This window comes from Leucoraja erinacea, chromosome 6 (genome assembly GCF_028641065.1).
Source record: "Leucoraja erinacea ecotype New England chromosome 6, Leri_hhj_1, whole genome shotgun sequence".
Classification (NCBI taxonomy): Eukaryota; Metazoa; Chordata; class Chondrichthyes; order Rajiformes; family Rajidae; genus Leucoraja; species Leucoraja erinaceus.
The window spans coordinates 54,483,208-54,505,336 of NC_073382.1; the positions used below are offsets into that span (position 1 = coordinate 54,483,208).

General features: G+C 43.3%; 1 protein-coding gene across 1 annotated transcript in view; it reads right to left on the reverse strand.

The window, feature by feature from the left end:
* Positions 1-22,129, reverse strand: part of LOC129698154 (E3 ubiquitin-protein ligase SH3RF3-like) — a 279,328-nt gene that overhangs the window by 15,649 nt on the left and 241,550 nt on the right. Inside the window, exons 5-7 of the mRNA XM_055637083.1 lie at positions 19,067-19,173; positions 6,091-6,261; positions 3,359-3,606 (exon numbers count right to left, since the gene is read on the reverse strand). Coding sequence (XP_055493058.1) covers positions 3,359-3,606; positions 6,091-6,261; positions 19,067-19,173 — 526 coding nt within the window. The remainder of the gene's footprint in view (positions 1-3,358; positions 3,607-6,090; positions 6,262-19,066; positions 19,174-22,129) is intronic.

A 22,129-nucleotide genomic window follows, 5' to 3' on the forward strand; every position in this document is an offset into this window, starting at 1 on the left:
AGTGGAAAGACTGTACGTGATTACAATCAAGCTATCCACAGTGTACAGATACATGATAAGGGAATAACATTTAGTGCAAGATAAAGTTCAGTAAAGTCCAATTAAAGATTGTCCGAGGGTCTCAAATGAAGTAGATGACAGGTGTAGTTGGTGAAGGCATGTCGGTGAAAGCATGGTTCAGTTGCCTGATAACAGCTAGGAATAAATTGTCCCTGAATCTGGAGGCATGCGTTTTCACATTTCTGTCTCTTGACTGCTGGGAGAGGGTAGAAGAGGAAATGTCTGGGGTGAGAGTCATCCTTGATTATGTTGGTGGGCTTGCCAAGGCAACATGAAGTGCAGAGGAGTCAATGGAAGGGAGGTGGGTTTGTGCGATGGTCTGGGCTGTATTCATTGTTCATTTGCAATTTCCTGCAGTTTTGGATGGAGCTGTTCCCAAATCGTGCTGTGATGAAACCAGATAGAATGCTTTCTATGCCGCATTTGTATAAATTGCTGAGAGTTGTTGAGGACAGGCAGAACTTCCTAAGCCTTCTAAGTCTCCTGATCAGAAATTCTGATGGAGTAAGTGCCAGATTCTCAACAAACAATGCCTGGGATTCTCCTGGTTACATTTGATATCTTAAATGCTGCATATCCAACTTCCCCATAAAAGCCTGTTTAGATTTGTTTAGAGATACTGCATGGAAACAGACCCTTCAGCCCACCGAGTCCACACCGGCAATCGATCACTAGTTCTATGTTATCCCACTTCAGTGTGCATCCCCTATGCATTAGGGGCGAAATTAACCAACAAACCTGCACATCTTTGGGACGAGGGAGGAAGCCGGAGCACCCGGCGGAAACACATTTGATCACATGGAGAATGTGCAAACTCCATGAAGACTGCACTTTCGGCCAGGATCAAATCTTGGTCTCCAGCGCTGTGTGGCAGCAGCTCTGGTGGCTGTGCCACTGTAGTGCCCCAGACAAAACACTTTTCTCATATTTGATGCTCTTTGAAATTATTTAGTTCACTGCTTTGTCTTATTAAGCCATTCAAGCCTTGAATTTAATTGGAAAAAAACATGGATGTATTGCTCCTGCTGAGATCTCCAGGATATTACTAGTTATCTGAAATGCTGCACTTTCATTATGCTTTCCGTGAAGACATTAGCAGCAGATGACAAGACCATCATATCAAAGAAACATTCATAACATTTAAAGAGTAAAATAAACCACATAGCAGAAGAAAAGTCTTGCTTTCATGAGCAAAGAAAGCCATTTATTTTAATAAAGTAATCTTGTTCTCCCGCTGTGCCTTATATTGTGCAATTGTCAGGAGCTGGGATCATTTTAATAGAGGTTCAAAAGTAATGCAGGAGATGGATGTGGAAGACCAGTCCTTCCTCTTCAGTCCTTATCATATAATTTGGATTGCATTCACATGAAAAATGCAAGCATTATTTCAGGCCCTTCAGCCCAACTTATCCACACACCGGCAAACATGCCCCGTCCACACTAGTCCCACCTGCCTGCATTTAGCCCACATCCCTCTAAGCCTATTCTACAAGTCCAAATGTGTCTTAAACATTGTGAAAGTACCTAACTCAAATACCTCCTCTGACAGCTCATTACATTCATCTACCACCCCTTTGTGTAAAAATGTTGCACCTCAGGTTCCTATTAAATCTTCCCCCCCTCACCTTGAACCTATGTCTTCGGGTTCCCAACACTGGGTAAAAGTAGGGAAATTTACCTTATTTATTGACCCTATCTATTCCCCTCATTATCTTATACACCCCTATACGATCACCCCTCATCCTCCTGAGCTCCAAGCATTGTTACTGAAGCAAAAATGTTATACTATAAATAAAAAGAAAAATCATGAATTAGTTACTTATTGTCAAAACACATACTAAAAGACCAGAATTTTCAGTATTGACATGGAGCTGTGTTCAGTTGAAAGTTCCTTCGTGTCCATGTGCTGTTTGGAATCTAGAGGTCTCCAGAAACATATGTAATAGAAACTGCATGTGATTTATTCACTCAGTTGTAGTCAGGGAGCTGTATTATAAATTGATGGAATCATATAAATCAATTTCTGAAATATTGGCAAAAATTATCTTCAGTAATAAAAAATATGATACATTGGAAGTATACATAGAGTCAGCTGGTCTTTTCGAAGGAGGAAATAGATTATGTATTGAGCATAAGACACAAAGAAGCAAACTACTTTGACCTGTATCATGTCAGATCCTTTGTGTGTTTATTACAGCTTTCTTTAATATATTGCAAAGTTTGTCAAATATTTCATTTGGCATCTCCCTGCCTTAGTCCAATTATCCTTTGGGGGATACTTATCGGAGTCAACCTGTGACTTGTTTAACAGTTGGTTGCACTGGAGTTAAAGTAACTTCATGGAAGCTATATGAAAGTGGTGATAATGTGGACCTTACAGATTGCAGATCACTTTGTTATCACACACAGCAAAATGTAATGACATTCCTTGTTCACATAATGCTCTTAGAGTAAACAGTATCCAAAATGATAAATGCAACGATAGATATGACAACATTGCTAAATATAAATATGACTGCATTGAGAAGAGCAAAGTTTAGAGGAGAAGTGCAGGGCAAATGTTTCTAACTGCCAGGGATGGTGGGTGAAGCAGATATGTTAGTAGCATTTAAAAAACACATGGATATAAATATAGATATGCTGAACTGCACATAACCCATAACTCTATTTGGGTTATGTGCAGTTATACGATAGTCGGCATCATGTTCAGACATTGTGGGCTGAAGAGCCTGTTTTTGTGTTGTACTATTCTGTGTTCTATGTTCGATGTAATGAGTAGAACATCTGCAAAGCATAGATACTGTATATTTAAGAGCAGGTTAGCAGGTGAGGTAGGAAAATATGATGTACAGTGGTGGGAGGTCCACAAGGAGTATAAGCAATAGCATGGATGAATAGGGGGAATAGTCATTGATTCATTGGTTTAATGGTCTTTATTGTCACATGTACCGAGGTACAGTGAAATATTTTATTTTTTTCGCATACAGTTCAGCAAAGTATTACTACAGTATACATAAGCACAATCCTAGATTAAGTATAAAGTACAATAGAAATAATCCACTTAAACAATATACAAGAGTCGCCCGTTTTGGCGGCATTTACAAAGTCCCAGTTGCTTTAAGTACGATCGGCCATAAGGCCCGTTGTCCTGGTGGCGTTGCAGGCTCTACTTATTTGCAGTGAATATAACATTTCAGATCAGTTTCTCTGCCACACAAATGCAGAGCAGTATTCCATTTAGACAAATGCATTGCAAAGATGCATAATATTTGGAACAAAGCATAGAGGCATCACTTACCCATCTGCATTGCACTGCGGGCTTGGTTGACAGTTTGTTGTCCTGAATATCGTAGGCAGTTGTTGAGCTGTGGACTGGATGTATGGAGCTGGGGCTGAACAGGAGGACTTGCAATGGGAGGAATGGGCCTCACTCCATTGTTCATCAGACAGGTTACTGCTGGGTGGCCTGCTGAAGGGCTTCCTTTCATGGTTTGGGTGGCGCCTACCGTTACTGCATTTCTTGGCTGAGTTCCTCCAAAGGGAGCCCTAAAACAAGACACATAACATGACCAATTGAATCTCTGCACACAGTCATTTTAATTTACTTGGCAGACCTGTTGCCTCGGAGCACCTGAAACCCAGGTGCGATCCTGACCTTGGATGCTGTCTTTGCAGAGTTTGCAAATTCTCTCTGTGACCGTGTAGGGTTCCTTGGAGTCATCCGGTTTCCTTCAACATCTCAAAGACATGTGGGTTTGTAAGTTACTTGGCCTTTGTGAGGGGTATGGAGTGGATGAGAAAGTGGGATAACATAGAACTAGTGTGAGTGAATGGTCAGGGTGGATTGGTGGGCTGAAGGGTCTGTTTCTATGTTGTATCTCTAAACTAGACTAATGACATCGTTTATGGAAAATAGTTCAAGATTGACAATTTATCAAATGCCTATAACAGTGATCAAGGGTTGGTGTGAACTTGATGGGCCGAAGAGCCTGTTTCCATGCTGTATCTCTAAACTAAGCCAATGAAATTGTTGATGGAAAATAGTTCAACATCAACAACTTATCTGGTGCCTATAATAAAGATCGAGTGTTTGAGAGAACACGGTGGGCTGAAGGACGAGCTTCCATGCTGTCTCTCTAAACTAAACTAATGATATTGTTAATAGAAAATGTAGAAGCAAATGAAAAGGCCATTCAGAGTTGCTGTTTGAAGTTATGGGCTGTTTATTCAAACTGGTGAACATCAGGAGACCATTCAAAGCTGATCTGCTGAGCATGACTTTAATAGAGCTTTTAGATTCTCAGTTGACAGGATTACACAGAAACTTGATTAACAGTAAAACTAGGTCTTGATTACAGAATGGAGGTGACCAAAATACGTAATTAGGTGACAAACTAGGTCTGATGACAGTATAAAATGATGATCCACAAGTCTAACTTTGACAGTAGATCCAATTTTCTGTTACAACAATGGGTGCAGGTTATAACATAATTAATGAAGTTCCTGAAACTTGGGTATCGTCACTGCTGTATTCCATGTCTCAACTTTTAGGCTTTGTTTGCAGTTCCCTATCACCACATTAGCACAATCCACATCCCTATTTACTAGTTATTAGCCCTCATTATTCTTTCCTATTTTAATAGAAAATAGAGCCATAGAGAGTTATAGAAACATAGAAACATAGAAATTAGGTGCAGGAGTAGGCCATTCGGCCCTTCGAGCCTGCACCGCCATTCAATATGATCATGGCTGATCATCCAACTCAGTATCCTGTACCTGCCTTCTCTCCATACCCCCCCTGATCCCCTTAGCCAGAAGGGCCACATCTAACTCCCTCTTAAATATAGCCAATGAACTGGCCTCAACTACCCTCTGTGGCAGAGAGTTCCAGAGATTCACCACTCTCTGTGTGAAAAAAAGTTCTCATCATCTCGGTTTTAAAGGATTTCCCCCTTATCCTTAAGCTGTGACCCCTTGTCCTGGACTTCCCCAACATCGGGAACAATCTTCCTGCATCTAGCCTGTCCAACCCCTTAAGAATTGTGTAAGTTTCTATAAGATCCCCTCTCAATCTCCTAAATTCTAGAGAGTATAAACCAAGTCTATCCAGTCTTTCTTCATAAGACAGTCCTGACATCCCAGGAATCAATCTGGTGAACCTTCTCTGTACTCCCTCTGCGGCAAGAATGTCTTTCTTCAGATTAGGAGACCTAAACTGTACGCAATACTCCAGGTGGCGTCTCACCAAGACCCTGTACAACTGCAGTAGAACCTCCCTGCTCCTATACTCAAATCCTTTTGCAATGAAAGCTAACATACCATTCGCTTTCTTTACTGCCTGCTGCACCTGCATGCCTACCTTCAATGACTGGTGTACCATGACACCCAGGTCTCGCTGCATCTCCCCCTTTCCCAATCTGCCACCATTTAGATAATAGTCTGCTTTCCCGTTTTTGCCGAGTTTTTGCCGACTATGTTATAGTCATACAACGTGTAAACAGGCCCTATGGCCCACCTTGCCCATGCTGATCAACATGTCCCATCTACATTATTCCCACCTGCCTGTGTTTAACCCATATTCCTCCAAACCTATCCTATCCATGTACCTGTCTAAATGGCTCTTAAACGTTACGATAGTACCTGCCTCAACTACCTCCTCCGGCAGCTCATTTCATACACCCACCACCCTTTGTGTGAAAAACTTGCCCCTCAGGTTCATATTAAATCTTTCTCCCTTCACTTTAAACCTATGTCCTCTGGTTCTTGATTCTGGGCAATTCTGGGCAAGAGACTCTATTCCTCTCACGATTTTGTACACGTCTATAAGATCATTCCTTCTCCTGCGTTCCAAGGAAATAGGTCAAGATCAACAACTTATCTAGTAACTTTAACAATGGTGAATGCCCCAGAACTGTTATTCCCCTTGCTTCCAATCCCTCCTATTTCACGACAGCTTCGTTGAGATCACACAGTGGGGTGACAAACCGCTGTAGCTGCTCTCAATAATGCCCCGTCTGTCGATGCACCCACCTGGACACAGGAGTTACGTAGTTCCCAGGAAAAACACCAGACATTCCTGTCCTCAGTGAAGTGCCTTTGAACCATCCGTCCTGGCATTTCTCAATAACTCGGTACATCTCTCCTTTCCGCAGCTCCAATTCATCGACCTTCTGTGGCTTGTAGGCGTATAGGGCCATGTATCTGAAATGCAAAACTGATATGATCATGTCTGAGGTACACAAAAATGCTGGAGAAACTCAGCGGGTGCAGCAGCATCTATGGAGCGAAGGAAATAGGCGACGTTTCGCGCCAAAACCCTTCTTCAGACTGATGGGGGGTGGGGGGGGGAGAAGGAAAAAGGGAGGAGGAGGAGCCCAAGGGCAGGGGGATGGGAGGAGACAGCTCAAGGGTTAAGGAAGGGGAGGAGACAGCTAGCAAAATTGGGAGAATTCAATGTTCATGCCACCGGACGCAAGCAACCCAGGCGGAATATGAGGTGCTGTTCCTCCAATTTCCGGTGTTGCTCACTCTGGCAATGGAGGAGACCCAGGACAGAGAGGTCGGATTGGGAATGGGAGGGGGAGTTGAAGTGCTGAGCCACCGGGAGTTCAGGTAGGTTATTCAGGTAGGCCTGCCTGCGCCTCCATCTCTCTAACTGCACACCCTCTGTGATCCCCCCTGCCCTCCAACTGTATGACCACATCTTTACCCAGACTTGATACCACAGCCACACTTGCTTCCTCGGGGACTGCCTGCGCCTCCATCTCATACCCCATGGCTTCCAGCTCTCTAACTGATCATGTCTGATCTCTGGCCTCGCCTCATCTTCTATGTGAGTTCCACATTACATTCAATTCCTCAGTCATAGTCCATAGGCCCAACTTGCCTGCACCGACTAACATGTCCCATTTACACTAGTCCCACCTGCTTGTGCTCAATCCATATCTTTGACCCAAACCTATATTCTCTGGTTCTTGATTCCTCTACTCTGGGTTACAAACTGTGTGCGTTGACCTGATCTATTCCGCTAATGATTTTGTACACTTCTATAAGATCACCCCTCATTCTTCTGCGCTTGAAGGAATAGAGTCTTAGCCTGCTCAACTGCTCCCTGTAGCTCAGGCCCTTGAGTCCTGGCAACAACCTCGTAAATCTTCTCTGCAACCCTTCTCTGCAACCCTTTCCAGCTTGACAACAAGCTGGAAAAACACCTGAATTTCTGAATTTCCCTGAGGGGATCAATAAAGTTTATTTTTTATTATTATTATTATTATTATTATTATTATTATTATTATTATTATTATTATTATTATTATTATTATTATTATTATTACATCTTTCTAAAGCATGGTGCCTAAAAATGAACACAATACCCTAAATGTGGCCTCACCACCGTCTTACATAAATACACTGACTGAAGAAGATCTTTCAAATAATGATCTATCACCACCTGACATATATCTGATGATTCAGCCTCTACCACCCATAGGGGAAGAAAATTCCAAATATTCACAGCTATCTGAGAGAATAAATTTCTGTGTGCCTATCACAACTCCCAAACCTCTTGACCTTCCCGAAGGAGGGCCAGATTTGAGCCTGGTTAACTCGCCCCCATCCCGGCCCTGACTGTGACTTCAGCTCAGCATCCATGTCTGGCCTGATTTCCCTTTGGGCCTCGGGCACTCTTGAAGTTGGCTGCTGTGGGACCACAACCAAGATGTAATCGGCATCTCACGCTACAATCAAATAGCGCACCTTTTATGTGGCATTGCAAATTCTTGGCCAATATTCTTGGCTCAGATGTGCTTTAAACAGAGCCGTCTTCACTTTTACTGCAACCTATAGAATGAAATGCATTTCTATTTGAAAAGATGGCTATTATCCTGTAACATTGTGAGAAATGGTTTGAATAGTAAGGTTGCATCAGGTCATAAAGACTAAAATAATTACTGCCATGAGTCTTACGCTCTCGGGCTCTCCATGAGGAGATAGTGAATCATTTTGTCACCGGTGCTCATGAAAAAAACATGTTTTTAAACTTTGGAAAGTCACGTGTGTGGGTGCGTGTGTGTACGTGTGCATGTGTGCTTACGTACGTGTGTGCACGCACATCAGTGTGTGTTTGTTAGTATTAAACTTTGTTCCATCTTCTAGAATATCTATATCCAGCTAGTTGACACTGAAGTTCCTACAATGCTTACGCAGGGAAGAGAGGAATAGTTGAGGTGCTCATTCCACTGGTAGCTATGTCATTCTTGCAGGTCATTGCGTTCTCCCATCCTGTTAAAACCACCTCAACTATTAAGCTTTGTTTATTATCGTTACATGTACCAAGGTGCAGTGAAAAGCTTTTACTTGTGTGCTCTCCAGTCAAAGAAAAGACTATACATCTACTTCATAGAAACATAGAAACATAGAAATTAGGTGCAGGAGTAGGCCATTCGGCCCTTCGAGCCTGCACCGCCATTCAATATGATCATGGCTGATCATCCAACTCAGTATCCCGTACCTGCCTTCACTGGAGACCTTTGGACTATCTTTATTTACTGAACTTTATCCTGCATAAAACATTATTCCCTTTATTCAGTATCTGTACACGAGGGATGGCTTGATTGTAATCATGTATAGCCTTTTTGCTGACTGGATAGCACACAAAGAACAAGCTTTTTGTTGTACCTCGGGACACATGACAATAATAAACTAAATGCTAAACTCTACAATCAGGCCACCCACAGTGCACAGGTAAAGGTTAAAGGGTACGACGTTTACAATAGTCCAAAGATATAATGTTAAAGTCTGATTAAGATAGTTCAAAGGTCTCTAATGAGGTAGATGGGAGGTCAGGACTGCACTCTAGCTGATGAGAGGACCATTCAGCTGAGAGGACCATTCAGACTGCTCGAGAGTGGTAGCGGTGTGGAATGAGCTTCCAGTGGAAGTGGTGGAGGCAGGTTCATTGGTATCATTTAAAAATAAATTGGATAGGCATATGGATGGGAAGGGAATGGAGGGTTATGGTATGAGTGCAGGCAGGTGGGACTAAGGGGAAAAAAAATTTGTTCGGCACGGACTTGTAGGGCCGAGATGGCCTGTTTCCGTGCTGTAATTGTTATATGGTTATAACAGCTGGGAAGAAACTGTCCCTAAATCTGGACGTATGCATTTTCAACCTTCTGTAGCTCCTGCTCGATGGGATAGGGGAGAAGAGGTAAGTGACCAGTACTGGGTTTTGCTGGTGGCCTTGCATCAGCGTGAAGTGTAGATGGGGCCAATGGAGTAAATGGAAGGGCGGTCTGGACTAAGTCCACACCTGCAATTTCTTGCAGTCCTGGATGGAGCAGGCCATGGACCAAACCATACTGTGATGCATCCCACTAAGATGCTTTCTACGATGTATCTGTAGAAGCTGATGAGGGTTGTTGGAAACATGCTGAACTTCCTAAGCCTAAGTGTTGGTGTGATTTCCAGGCCACAGCTTCGATGTGGCTGTGGCCAAGAAATCAAGGGATATGGGGAAAGGCTAACGGAATCAAGGGATATGGGGAAAAAGCAGGAACGGGGTACTGATTTTAAACGATCAGCCATGATCATATTGAATGGCGGTGCTGGCTCAAAGGGCCTACTGCACCTATTTTCTATGTTGCTATGTTTCCCAGACAAATTGATGAGAATATTTATTCCTAGGAACTTAATTTGCTGGTGACACTTGCAGGAAGACAAAAAAGCTTAAGTTCGTGAAGTCTATTTTTGTTTAACACCAAAAGCCACGTTATGAATAATAGCATCAATGTTATTTTTCACTGACTTTATCCCATTGTTGTTTGGAATATAGCTGAATTTCTGCAGCATAATGGCTGATGCGTGACTGACAATTTAAGATTAGTGTAACCTTAGGAAAATGCTGTGCGATTTCCAACAGGCACGAGGCTATATCCTAAAGTCTTGGTCGGTTCACATACTGATCTCTAATTATATGTGCAAATTAACACATCATTTGCCCTCGAAGCAAACAGTAACAATTTAAAAAGTAGTTGATTGACTGAAATGCTTTGGGGTGCCTTTTGGGCCTGTCTCACTTATGCGACTCTTGAGGCGACTGCCAGGGACTCATTTTAATGGAATTCACCTACGACACTTGGCGACAATCGGCGACAACCTACGACAGCAAATATTGTCGCCACTGTTGCCAAAATTGTTTAACATGTTGAAAATGTTGTGGCAGTCGTCTGTTTTCGCCCAAAAAATCGCCTAAGTGGGACAGGCCCATTATGGACATAGACGTCTTCAAGTAAATTATTTTTTTTCCCAGGTTTATAGATTTGATTCCTGGATTGTGGATTAGAACAGCAATGAGAACAAGTTCAATAATTTACCAATACATTATGTTTCCTGGGCATTTCTGAATGGTTATTAAATTTTCTGTCACCAAGCCATCACAATAAATGATAAATATTGTATTTTAATAAAGTTAGATGATAACTGAGTAATGCTGATCAACATAATTTGGAAAATATAACTTATCTCCAGCTACAATATGTTCCACTAAACACGATCAGCGTTAGTAAATGACCAACTTTTGCATTTTAGCCTTTCGCCAATTGGTTCAGAGAAATGACATCTCATTGCCCGGGATTTATAATGGTATGTAGCGTGAAATCAGACTATTATATGAAAGCCCTGAAGGTGTGCTCACTTTAATAAGCTTCAGCATGATTCACCATGTAATGTAGGAGCAAGGAATTATGCTTGATTGGCCCAAGCTCACAGAATTGTTTGATAATTAGATGGAACACATGTGCTGCACGCTGATATTGTAAGCCATCGTGAATTAAGATTGCATTTTTCTTTACTAATGTGTACATCATTTACATAATCCCACATTGATTCGTTAGAAGTAAAAAATAAATCAAAACTGTGTCTGAGGTGATTTTCTGTTAAAATGTTATATCTGAGTGTTCCAGAATTTGTGCTAACTGCTCAAAATCTCAGTTATTTTAGTAAGTATTATATTTAACAACTATTTCCACAGGTTCCAATTGGAAAGCAGTCTTTCTACTGGGACATTTATCCATCTTGGTGATGCTCTCTGTTCTCATACACAACTACGGTTTATTCACCATTTGCTACACTGTTATTTAAACCTGATTAATTTCTGACATTTCCCTTTAGTCAACTCCTCTGACTTCATCTCAAGTCAAGAGAGTTTTATTGTCATACTGGACCAAGTGGGACCCGTTGGGTCCCTGTCACACTGGAGGGCTGGTCCCCGAACGCAATATTCCACCCATAGCCCCCAACTGTGCAAGCACGGCTGACAGGTTGCCATTGTGACGCCAGAGATCCCCGTTGTGACCTGAGTCATGGCTCCCCTCCCCAAGTGTGCCTCGCCATCCCTCTTCCTACCCCTATCATCCTCCATTTCCCCTCATCCCCAGTACTTCCTCCCCCTCCTCTTCACCCTTCCTCTTCTTTCCACTCTCCTCCTCCCCTCTCCCTCTCTCCCTCCCTCTCCTTTCCCCTACCCTCAGTCACTCCCTCCCTCCCTCCATAACCACCCACCCCCCTCTACCTCCCTCTATCTCCCTGCTTCCCCACTCCTCATCGCTCCCCTCCCCTCCCCTCCCCCACTCCCTCTTCCTCCTTACAACAATGTAACAAATCTCTCATTGCACTGGGAGTCCTATCATTTGTTAACATTGTAATGGGAAGGGCAAGTTTTAAAGTGAAAAGTTTGATTTTTTTTAAGTGAAAAGTGATTTTTTAAAAGTTTAAAATGTGAATAACGTAAAATATAACATCAATCTGAATGGAACGCTGCTGTGTTTGTGAACATGTATTTTTTTTACATGTAAATGAGATCCTATTGTGATGTCATTGTGGGGTGGAACACTGCTGATGGGCAATTTGAGATCCCATTGTGACATCAGACGTTGCTAACTGCCAGTGCAATTCAAATGATTTTTGTCAAAGTTTAAAATGTGAATAACTTGTAAAATAACTTGTAAAGTGTAAAATGTGAATAACTTGTAAAATATACTATCAATCTGAACAAAACTTGATACACCACACACCAGGGCAATGGCGAGTAAGATGGGCCAAAGATTGTAGCTCTATCATGTAGCATTTTGGCATAATTTCAGGAACAGGATCACAGACAGACACACAGACATACTAACAAACAAGATGAGAGTTTTTGTAATATACTAGACTAAGTGGGACCCGTTGGGTCCCATATTCACATGGGAGGGCTGGTCCCCACAATGCAATATCCCACCTCTACAACAATTCCAATATTGGTGGCCAGTGGGGCGGGGGGCTTTCTGGAGTGCTAGTATGGGTACAGTGGGCTGAAGGGACTGGTTAGTATGGACATTGTGGGCCAAATGGATTCTTGGGGTGGCAGCTCGTCACTCAAGCCTGATGTGCTGGCAGCTCACTAACAGCTGGTGGGATAGCTGTTGACTCATGGCTATGCCTTAAAATTCCATTTGAAGCAGGGTGCAATGCAACCTAATTCAAATGCAGTTTCTTACCATTTCAAGCAGGGCGCAAGGCCACCAAATTCAAGTGCAACAACCGTTTTTTTTTGCAGTGCAGCCTTTCAAAGCAGTTACCACCACCAACAACAGCCATTTTTTGCAGTGCAGCCATTTAAAAGCAGTTACCACCACCAACAACATAATTTTTTTTTGCAGTGCAGCCTTTCAAAGCAGTTACCACCACCAAAAACAGACATTTTTTTTGCAGTGCAGCCCTTTGAAAGCAGTTACCACCACCAAGATTAGACATTTTTATTTTGCTGTGCAGCCATTTAAAAGCAGTTACCACCACCAACAACCGCCATATTTTTTGCAGTGCAGCATTTCAAAGCAACCCATATTTTCATTTTCAATTTGTTGGGAAAAAGCTGTTCCTGAACCTGGACGTTACAGATTTTGGGTTCCTATACTTTCTTCCCAATGGCAGGAGTGAAATTAGATTGTGGCTAGGGTGGTGTGTGTCTCAGATGATGCTGGCTGCCTTTTTGAGGCAGCGACTCCTGCAAATCGCTTCAATGGTGGGGAGGTCAGTACCCGAGATGGACTGGGCAGTGTTCACCCCTTTCTGCAAGCTTCTACATTCCTGGGCGAACTGGAGCCAGCTACACAACCAATGACCCACACAAGCCCACTGGCTTCTAGTTGTCCTGATTATATCCTCACCCCGCTCTGCATCCTTAAGAATTCCTGTCCATTCTCCCAGTTTTTCCAACTCTGATAACACTTCCCAAACTAATGCTTCCAAGAGTCTTTTGCCTTAACCATGACATCCTCTCCACTATAGTTGATGGAGCTCACAAGCATGTCTGTTCCACTTCCAGATTTCTGTTCACAGCCCTTGCTTTCACACTCAAGGCAAGGTTAAGCGGCTGCCCCACTGTGGCGACCTAATCCGCGAGTTCTGACGAGTTTTCCCTTGACTCATACTGGCAGCGTGATCGACACGAGGTCCGAGGAGGTCTTTGTAACTCTCCTTCATGCTTGAGAGTGGTCCCCGCGTACTTGAGGCCTCAGCTAGGTCGCGGCGTATTTTTCAACATGTTGAAAAATGCACGCGAGTAAAAAAAGGTCACCATGGAAAAAATCTAGACTTTTTTTACTCGTAGGTTTAGTCGAAGTAGGTCGTAATAGGTTGGCATGTTATTTGTTGGTAATCGAGGGTAGTTAAAGGCAATCGAAGGTTGTCGAAGGTAGTCGTCGATAGTCTTCAACTTGGTCGAAGGGAAGTCGAAGGGAGGTCATCTTCACTCTCCACTATTCGGTGTCCAATTTTCCTGAAGTTAGTCTTCAACAATATCAAAGGAGGTTGAAGGAGGTCTACATAGTCGATGGAGGTCTTCAACATGACATTTTTTCAAACTCTTCTAAACTCTTCTAAACTCGCCAATTAGGTTGCTGCAGTGGGACAGCCCCTTTAGGATTCTCCCTTTTCCCAACCCTACATTAGTTGGATCATTCTATGTAATTTGCAACAATGGACACGATTTTCCTTTCAACATTCACTGTTTCTCATTGCTTCTCTCTTCCTCCTCCAGCGACACACATTCCCCTTCTTATGGAACTTTCCAATCTGCAACAGCTGCAACACTTTTGCCTATACCCCTCCCATTATGCCAGGACCCAAACACTTGTTCCAAGTGAGCCTGTGATTCCTTTACATTTCTTGCCACTTTAATGTACGGCATTTAGTGTTCACAGTGTGGTCGTCTCTATGATAGAGAAACTAAATACATACTGGGTGACTGATTTGCAGAACAGCTCTGCTCCATGTGAAACAATGATCCAGAGCTTCCGATTGCATGACAATGTTTTTCCTCTCTTCCATGCTCCATCTATTTCCAACTTCCCAGGCTACCATGAACGAGCCGTTAATTCCCTTCTTAATCCGTCCTGATCTGCTTCACCCGTCTTCTCTGTGCTAACACAGATATTCTCTTTGTCCTTTCCAATCCTCTCACCTTTTTCTCCAAGTTTAAACATTATTCTTGTTCTAAATTATCCCAGTCCTGAAGAAAGTCCAGCCTGAAATATGAACTCTGTTGGTCTCTCCACAGATGCTGCCTGGCCTGCTGTGCACATTCAGCATTTTCCATTTTGTTTTCCTACGACTCACCTTTCTTAAATTTGTTCTTGGATAAGAAGTAATAAAATTTGCTAGGATTCTAAAATCTGTTTATCTTCTTGATCGTTGCATGGTCCATTACAGATAGATTAGTTGTTATCAGGCAACTGAACCATCCTACCAACAACTGGAGAGCTTGGACTATCTTTAATTGGACTTTACTGGACTTTACCTTGTACTAAACATTATTCCTTATATTATGTGGACTGTATGCATGCGCACTGTAGACAGCTCGATTGTAATCATGTTTTAGTCTTTCTGCTGACTGGTTACACGCAACAAATAGCTTTTCACTGTCCCTTGGTACACATGACAATAAACTAAACTAGTTCATCTGCTTTTGATACGCATGTGTGTGTGTGTGTGTGTGTGTGTGTGTGTGTGTGTGTGTGTGTGTGTGTGTGTGTGTGTGTGTGTGTGTGTGTGTGTGTGTGTGTGTGTGTGTGTGTGTGTGTGTGTGTGTGTGCCCCTCATGAAAGATCAGTTGTAACAATAACCTTAATTTAGAGTTGCTTACAGATTACGGTAACTAGTTAGTTCAGCACAACTCGACAGCGTTGCAATAAACTGAGGATATTAGGGAGTGGTTCTGAGATCAAAACAGAGTTTAAAATTTTAAACAGAATTTATGGGATAACCAAGTGGCAAACCATTAGCTGGTGCCGATATGGGTTATTAAAACCTCTACCCGGGACACAGCAGTGTAACATCAATGCTTTGAAAGCTACTTCTCAAATACTGATTGCTGCATCAAGTATTATCACGAGCACCTTTATGGGTTTGTGTTGAATTATTTCAGGCACCTACATCTTATGATATGGATGTGCAATGACACGGATATAAAAAAAGCTCAGGACAAGCACAGGATAAATACTCATGGAGAGATGAGAAACTATGGATAAATCTAGAACCAAGGTTGTCAGTTAAATGCAAGGTCTTGTTGTGGTAGAAGCCAAAGTGTGTCAGCAAGCATGGGACTCTGGTTTAATGCAAAGAGGATATGGGCAGCAGAGACTTGTAAAGGGAATTGGGAAGCAAGCAAAGAAAGAATTGGAACAGTGATGTATCAAAGTAACAATAACATAATTGAAGGTTGCAACAACAGATGAACTAAGGCAGGGGGAGACCTAAGACAACATTGTTGTCAAGGACTAAGAGGCATAGCTTTGAGGTGATAGTGACAAAGTTTAAAGGAGATTTGTGGGGCACATTTTTTTTCTCACACAGAGGATGGTGGGTGGCTTGAATGTGCTGCCAGGGGTGCTGGTGGTTGCACAAACGATATAGGCATTTATGGGGCTTTTAGATAGGTACATGGTTACGTTGGGAATGGAAGGATGTGGATCACGTGCAGGCAGATGAGATTAGTTTATCATGCGATCAATTTCGGCACAGACATTGTGGAGCAAAAAGGCCTGTTCCTGTACTGTACTGTTCTCTATGTATTTAAGTATCTAGAGAAACACATGAATTGCCAAGGCATAGAAGGCTACAGGCCAAGTACGTCAATAGGGTTAGTACAGATAAGTACTTGATGGTTGGCATGGAAATAGTAGGGTGTGTAGGCCGTTTCTTGCTGTAAGACAAAGTACAGACTATCCGCCTGAGTGCAGCCTCAATTGAACTTACTGCCGTTTTTGGGAGGTGTAGGAGATTCTTTATTTCGTCCTTAGTCAATCCTTCATAAAAGGCATCATACTTTATTGCATCCACCTTTGCGTAGCATACTACAGGAAAGATTATATTGGCAAGGATGGAAAAGAGATTTAACAAAGTATATCAAGGAAGGTGGGAATTTTGTTATGTAGCCTGGAAAAACTTCCTTAGAAAGAGGTCATTGTTGAAAGACAGAATATTTAAAGTTATGTAGGGATAGATGGAGGAGATAGCAAGAAAATGTAAGAAAATGAAAGAAAGGAAATGGCATTTAAGAGACTTTTAGATAGGCACATGGAAGTGCAGGGAATAGAGGTATATGGATCATGTACATCAGTTTAATTAGGCTTCATGTTCAATGGTTATTTTTTATCACATATGCACAGCAGAGTCAAATTCTTTTGTACAACCACAAATGCACACTCGCCATATTTTGGTGCCATTTACAAGGGGTACAAAAGCAGTCCAAAGTCCAATCCACATGTTCGAATTTTCTGAAGCGTCCCTGATCCAGGTAATCCCAGGTATGGCAGGTTCAGCATAAATATTGTGGGCCAAATGGCCTGTTGCTGTGCTGCACTGTTCTTTGTTCTATGTTCTTGTTGAAAGAGGTGTGAAAAATAAAGATATAAGCAAAAGGATTAAACATGACTTGAGGAGAGAATGTTTACACTGCTAATGTTTCTGTATTGATCTGTATTGTATTGCTGAGGGTAGGTAAAAAGGCAAGTTCAAACATCAGGCTGGAGTGCTTAGTTTTGAGGGACAAAAGTTAAAGATGTGCGGAGCATATTTTGATTTCACAAAGAAAGTGTGTGTGTCTGCAACGTGCTGCTGCCAGGAATGGTCATTTAAGAGGCTTTTGGATAGGCATTGATATGCAGGGAATGGAGGTATAGGGATCATGTGCATGCACAGAAGAGATTAGTTTAACCTGCCTTCATGTTTGGCACAGACATTGTAGGCTGAAATTCCTGTTCCTGTGCTGTACCATTCTATGTTTTATGTAATTACAGGTTTCAAATGGAAGCTGAATGAATATCTGAAAGGATTCACCGATTGGCGCAAACAATGGCTGCCTCGTCTGTCCCTTCCTTCTTCGTGTCTGTTTTGTAGGTGTTAAATGTATGTTTTTTAGTGTTCTTTAGCTTGCTTTAGTGTTGGGGGTGGGGGGAGGGAATTGGGGGAAACTTTCTCGAATCTCTTACCTTGACGGAGATGCGATTTTTTTCCCGTATCGTATCTCCGTCCGCACTAACATCGTGGAGTTGGCGGCCTTTGCTGCAGATCGACCGGGAGCTCCATCGTGGGAGCTCATGGAGCTTACCATCACGGAGCTCGCGATCCCTGTCGGGGGGTCGTCATAGGGGTTCCACCGTGGGAGCCTGCGAGAATTTAACATCGTGGAGCCCGTGGTCTCTGGTTAGAGACCGACATCGGGGACTCCAAGCTACAGGAGCTTTCGCCCGCCCCAACGCTGAAGCTTCAATTGCCCCGGCAGGGACTGCGACTGCCGGCTGTGGATTGTTCGACTGCCCCGACCGCAGGAGAATAAAGAGAAACGCGATTGGACTTTATTACCTTCCATTACAGTGAAGAACGTGGGGAATACGCTGTGGTGGATGTTTATGTTAACGTTTATGTAGTTGTGTGTCTTGCTGCTTTTTTTAGTATGGCTGAATTTGGTAATCTGAATTTCACTGTACCTTAATTGTTACATGTGACAATAAACTGACCTTGAAACCTTGAAAGAGCCTGCAGGGCTAAGGGAGCAGGAAATGGAACAAGATGGACACATAGGGCTGATAGCTGGACCTCAGGCCAAATTCAATGCAGAATCAGAGTGAAGAAGGACCCGACCCAAAACATCGCCTATCCATGTCCTCCAGAGATGATGCCTGACCCGCTGAGTTACTCCAGCACTCGGTGTCTTCTTTTGCAAACCAGCATCTGCGATTCCTTGCTTCTTCAATGCTGAATCATTCTGTCATACCAAACAAGGGGAAGCAAGTGTGTGGTGATTCCAGGCAGGGGGACTAAACCAGCAAGAAATGGGCCATCTGATTCAACCAATCCATGCTTGCTTTTGTTCTCCATGCCACTGAACCATGATAATAGTATTTACTTGTCCTGTTCTGTATCTCATTAGATTTTAGCTGTCGGCAAGCCAATAGACTGAAGTGCATTCAATTGAAATAAAGACAGTTTATCAAACTAATCACGCACAATCTCACCACTCAAGTTTAATTTTGGAGCTATAATCTAACATCCATTAATGATAATTAGCAGATCCTTTTGCCTGACAATTTAGATAACTGGTGTTTGGCATAACAGTAAAAGAGGTATTTAGTTGTCAAATGTACCTGACCCTCATTTCAAGGGAGATGATGATGGCTCTCAGAGGTGAAAACAGGAGAACATTTTAAAGGATTTAAAGAAATGCTGCCTGTCCCGCTGAGTTACTGCAGCATTTTGCGGTCTATCTTTGGCGTAAACCAGCATCTGCAGTTCCTTCCTCCTCATTTCAAGGTCTTTGTCACCTGGAGTGACCATGCATTATCCACCCATTAAGAGACTTCATGAAGAGTGGTGCATGAAAGAAATGTGGTCCCAAACCAAGGTCTCCCCCTTGTCCGAGAAGCCTGACACTATACACATGATAGAACTTTAATTAGAAATTATCACTTACATATTGAGCGGTAATTGGGTCTTTGGTGCTGTTCCTTGTTCCCCAATGGCAGCCCCCAATCTCGGACCCACTGCACCACCAATTGCATTGGCAGTAAGAGATGAAGCCTGTAAAATATATCAGACACATAGATTTAATACAGAAATCATTGGCATTACTTCCAAATGTTTACTGTTTGATGGTTGAATACTTGATGGTTAGCTGGTTGACAATTAAAAAAGACGATTTGTTCAATTAAAGCAGCAGCACTAAAACCCATTTTATCCTTTGCATGGGACCAACAAAGCAGTGAATGCAAATACAGAATCACTGCCTGTGATTTCCCTATGTTGTTTCTCTATGTTCCCTCAGTGCCCTTACTCAGAAATTACACTATTTAAACTCTGCAAAACGTATATTTCCATGCAAGGTGAAGTTTGATTCTTTTAAAGATGGATACAAAGTGCTAGAGTAAAGGGCCTGTCCCTTGAGCATGCGACCTGCATGCGGCAAGCGCGACCTAAAAGGGCCTGTCCCACGAGCATGCGACAGCATGCGGCAAGCGCGACCAAACCAGAAGCGGGGGCCGCGCGGAGGTCGAGTGAGTGACATGAAGTTGGAGCAAAGTCCGCGGGAAGTTCGCGCGTGATGTACGGCGTCAAGGCGGTGTGTACAGCATTGAGGTGGCTGCGTGCCGGCAGGCCGTTACCGCGCAGAATTTTTGAATACGGTCAGTTTTTCGGGGCCCCGCACGATGTCGAGACCAGCTCCGCACAACTCCATACGGCTGCAGCGATCGAAGTGGGACTGGCCCCGCGAGGCCTTACGGCTCAAGCGACCACGTTAGGTCGCGCTTGCCGCATGGAGTCGCATGCTCGTGGGGCAGGCCCTTTAGGTCACGCTTGCCGCATGGAGTCGCATGCTCGTGGGACAGGCCCTTTACTCATCGGGTTAGGCAGCATCTCTGGAGATTCTTTCTACATTTGTTAACATGAAATCTAACTCACTGTGACATAAATTGAGCCACTCCAGCGATATGACAAAAAAGAAACAAATGTAACCATTGAGAAATCATTAAAGAGAACACAATTTGGCTTTGCAGTTATGAATGAATATTTATATATATCCTCCAAACTGTGGCATGTGGCATAAATAAACCACCACTGTCTGCAATGATCCTGAAGCTAAGGAATTTAGGGCATGCAGCAGTAGAGTTGCTGCCTTACAGTGCCAGAGACCCGGATTCGATCCTGACTACGGGGACTGTCTGTACGGAGTTTGTACTGCGACTGTGACTGCGTGGGTTTTCTCTGGGCGCTCCGGTTTCCTCCCACACTCCAATGACATATAGGTTTGTAGGTTAATTGGCTTTGGTAAAAATTGTAAATTATCGAAAATGTGTAGGATAGTGTTAGTGTACGGACGGGGGTGATCGCTGGTTGGCCCAGACCTGATGGGTTAAAGGGCCTGTTTCTCTAAAGGGCCTACATCTCTAAAGTCTAATGCCCCTGTCCCACTTAGGAAACCTGAACGGAAACCTCTGGAGACTTTGCGCCCCACCCAAGGTTTCCGTGCAGTTCCCGGAGGTTTTTGTCAGTCACCCTACCTGCTTCCACTACCTGCAACCTCCGGCAACCGCCTGCAACCTCCGGGAACCGCACGGAAACCTTGGGTGGGGCGCAAAGTCTCCAGAGGTTTCCGTTCAGGTTTCCTAAGTGGGACAGGGGCGTAAAAGTCTAAAAGTTTAAAGAATCAAATGCAATGCAATCCTGACAACAGATCATTCCTGACAGGGCTGACTGGCTGGTGATGTCCCCGCAAAAAGCTGCAAGTCATGAATGACTTGGAACATCTCACCTTCCAGGAGCTTTGTTAATCAGAAGATACAGGAAAGGAGCTTTGGGGAATGACAGTGAAAGTGGGTTTGAGCTGTTCCCTCAGGGTTCCCGAAACACACTAGAGGGCACAGCTGTAAGGTGAGAGGGGGAAATAATGGAGATGTGTGAGGCAGGTTTTTTTACACAGAGAGTGTAAATGCATTGGTGGTGGAGGCAGATACAATAATAATGTTTCAGAGGCTTTTGGATAGACACATGGAAGTGCAGGGAATAGAGGGATATGGGTCATGTACAGGCAGATGAGATCAATTTAACTTGGAATTATGTTCGCCACAAACATTGTGGGCCGAAGGGCCCGTTCCTGTGCTGTACTGCTCTATGTTCTGAATTGTGTGGGTCACCCTCTAATAGACAGCTTGCACTCTATTTGTGGCATTATATACTGGCTGAGCTGTGGCTCTCCAAAGAGCAGTCCGCTTTAAATCAACCCGACCTCCTCTCACCCAGCTCAGCTCCAAGTAAGCACTGCACAAGGACTGATGTCGATACACGTATTGTATCCACGGGTAGTGTGAAAATAAATCACAGAAAAATCATGTTATCTTGTTCCTTTCAGGAAAACATTGATTTTTCATCGTGTAGCATTGAAGAAGCAAGTAGTGCATGAAATAATTTACTGACATATACTCCTGCTTTTGCCTGTAAAGCAAAATGTAGAGACTCGAGTGTAAAAAGCTAGGCGGATACTCCAGTGCAGTGCTAATGGAGCGCTTTCAAATAGGACATTATTCCGTCTGTTCAAGTACAGGTGCCAAGGGTTATGGGGAGAAGGCAGGAGAATGGGGATGAGAGGGAAAGATGGACCAGCCATGATTGAATGGCGGAGTAGACTTGATGGGCTGAATTTAGTTTAGTTTAGTTTAGTTTAGAGATACAGCACGGAAATAGGCCCTTCGACCCACCGAATCTGCACTAAACAGCGATCCCCGCACATTAACACTATCCTACACACACTAGGGACAATTTACACTTATACCAAGCCAATTAACCTACAAACCTGTATATCTTTGGATTGTGGGTGGAAACCGAAGATGTTAGAGAAAACCCACGCGGTCACAGGGAGAATGTACAAACTCTGTAGACTGTACCCATAGTTAGGATCAAACCCAGGTCTCCGGCGTTGCAAGCGCTGTAAGGCAGCAACTCTACCGCTGCGCCACCATGCTGCCCTTGGCCTAATTCTGCT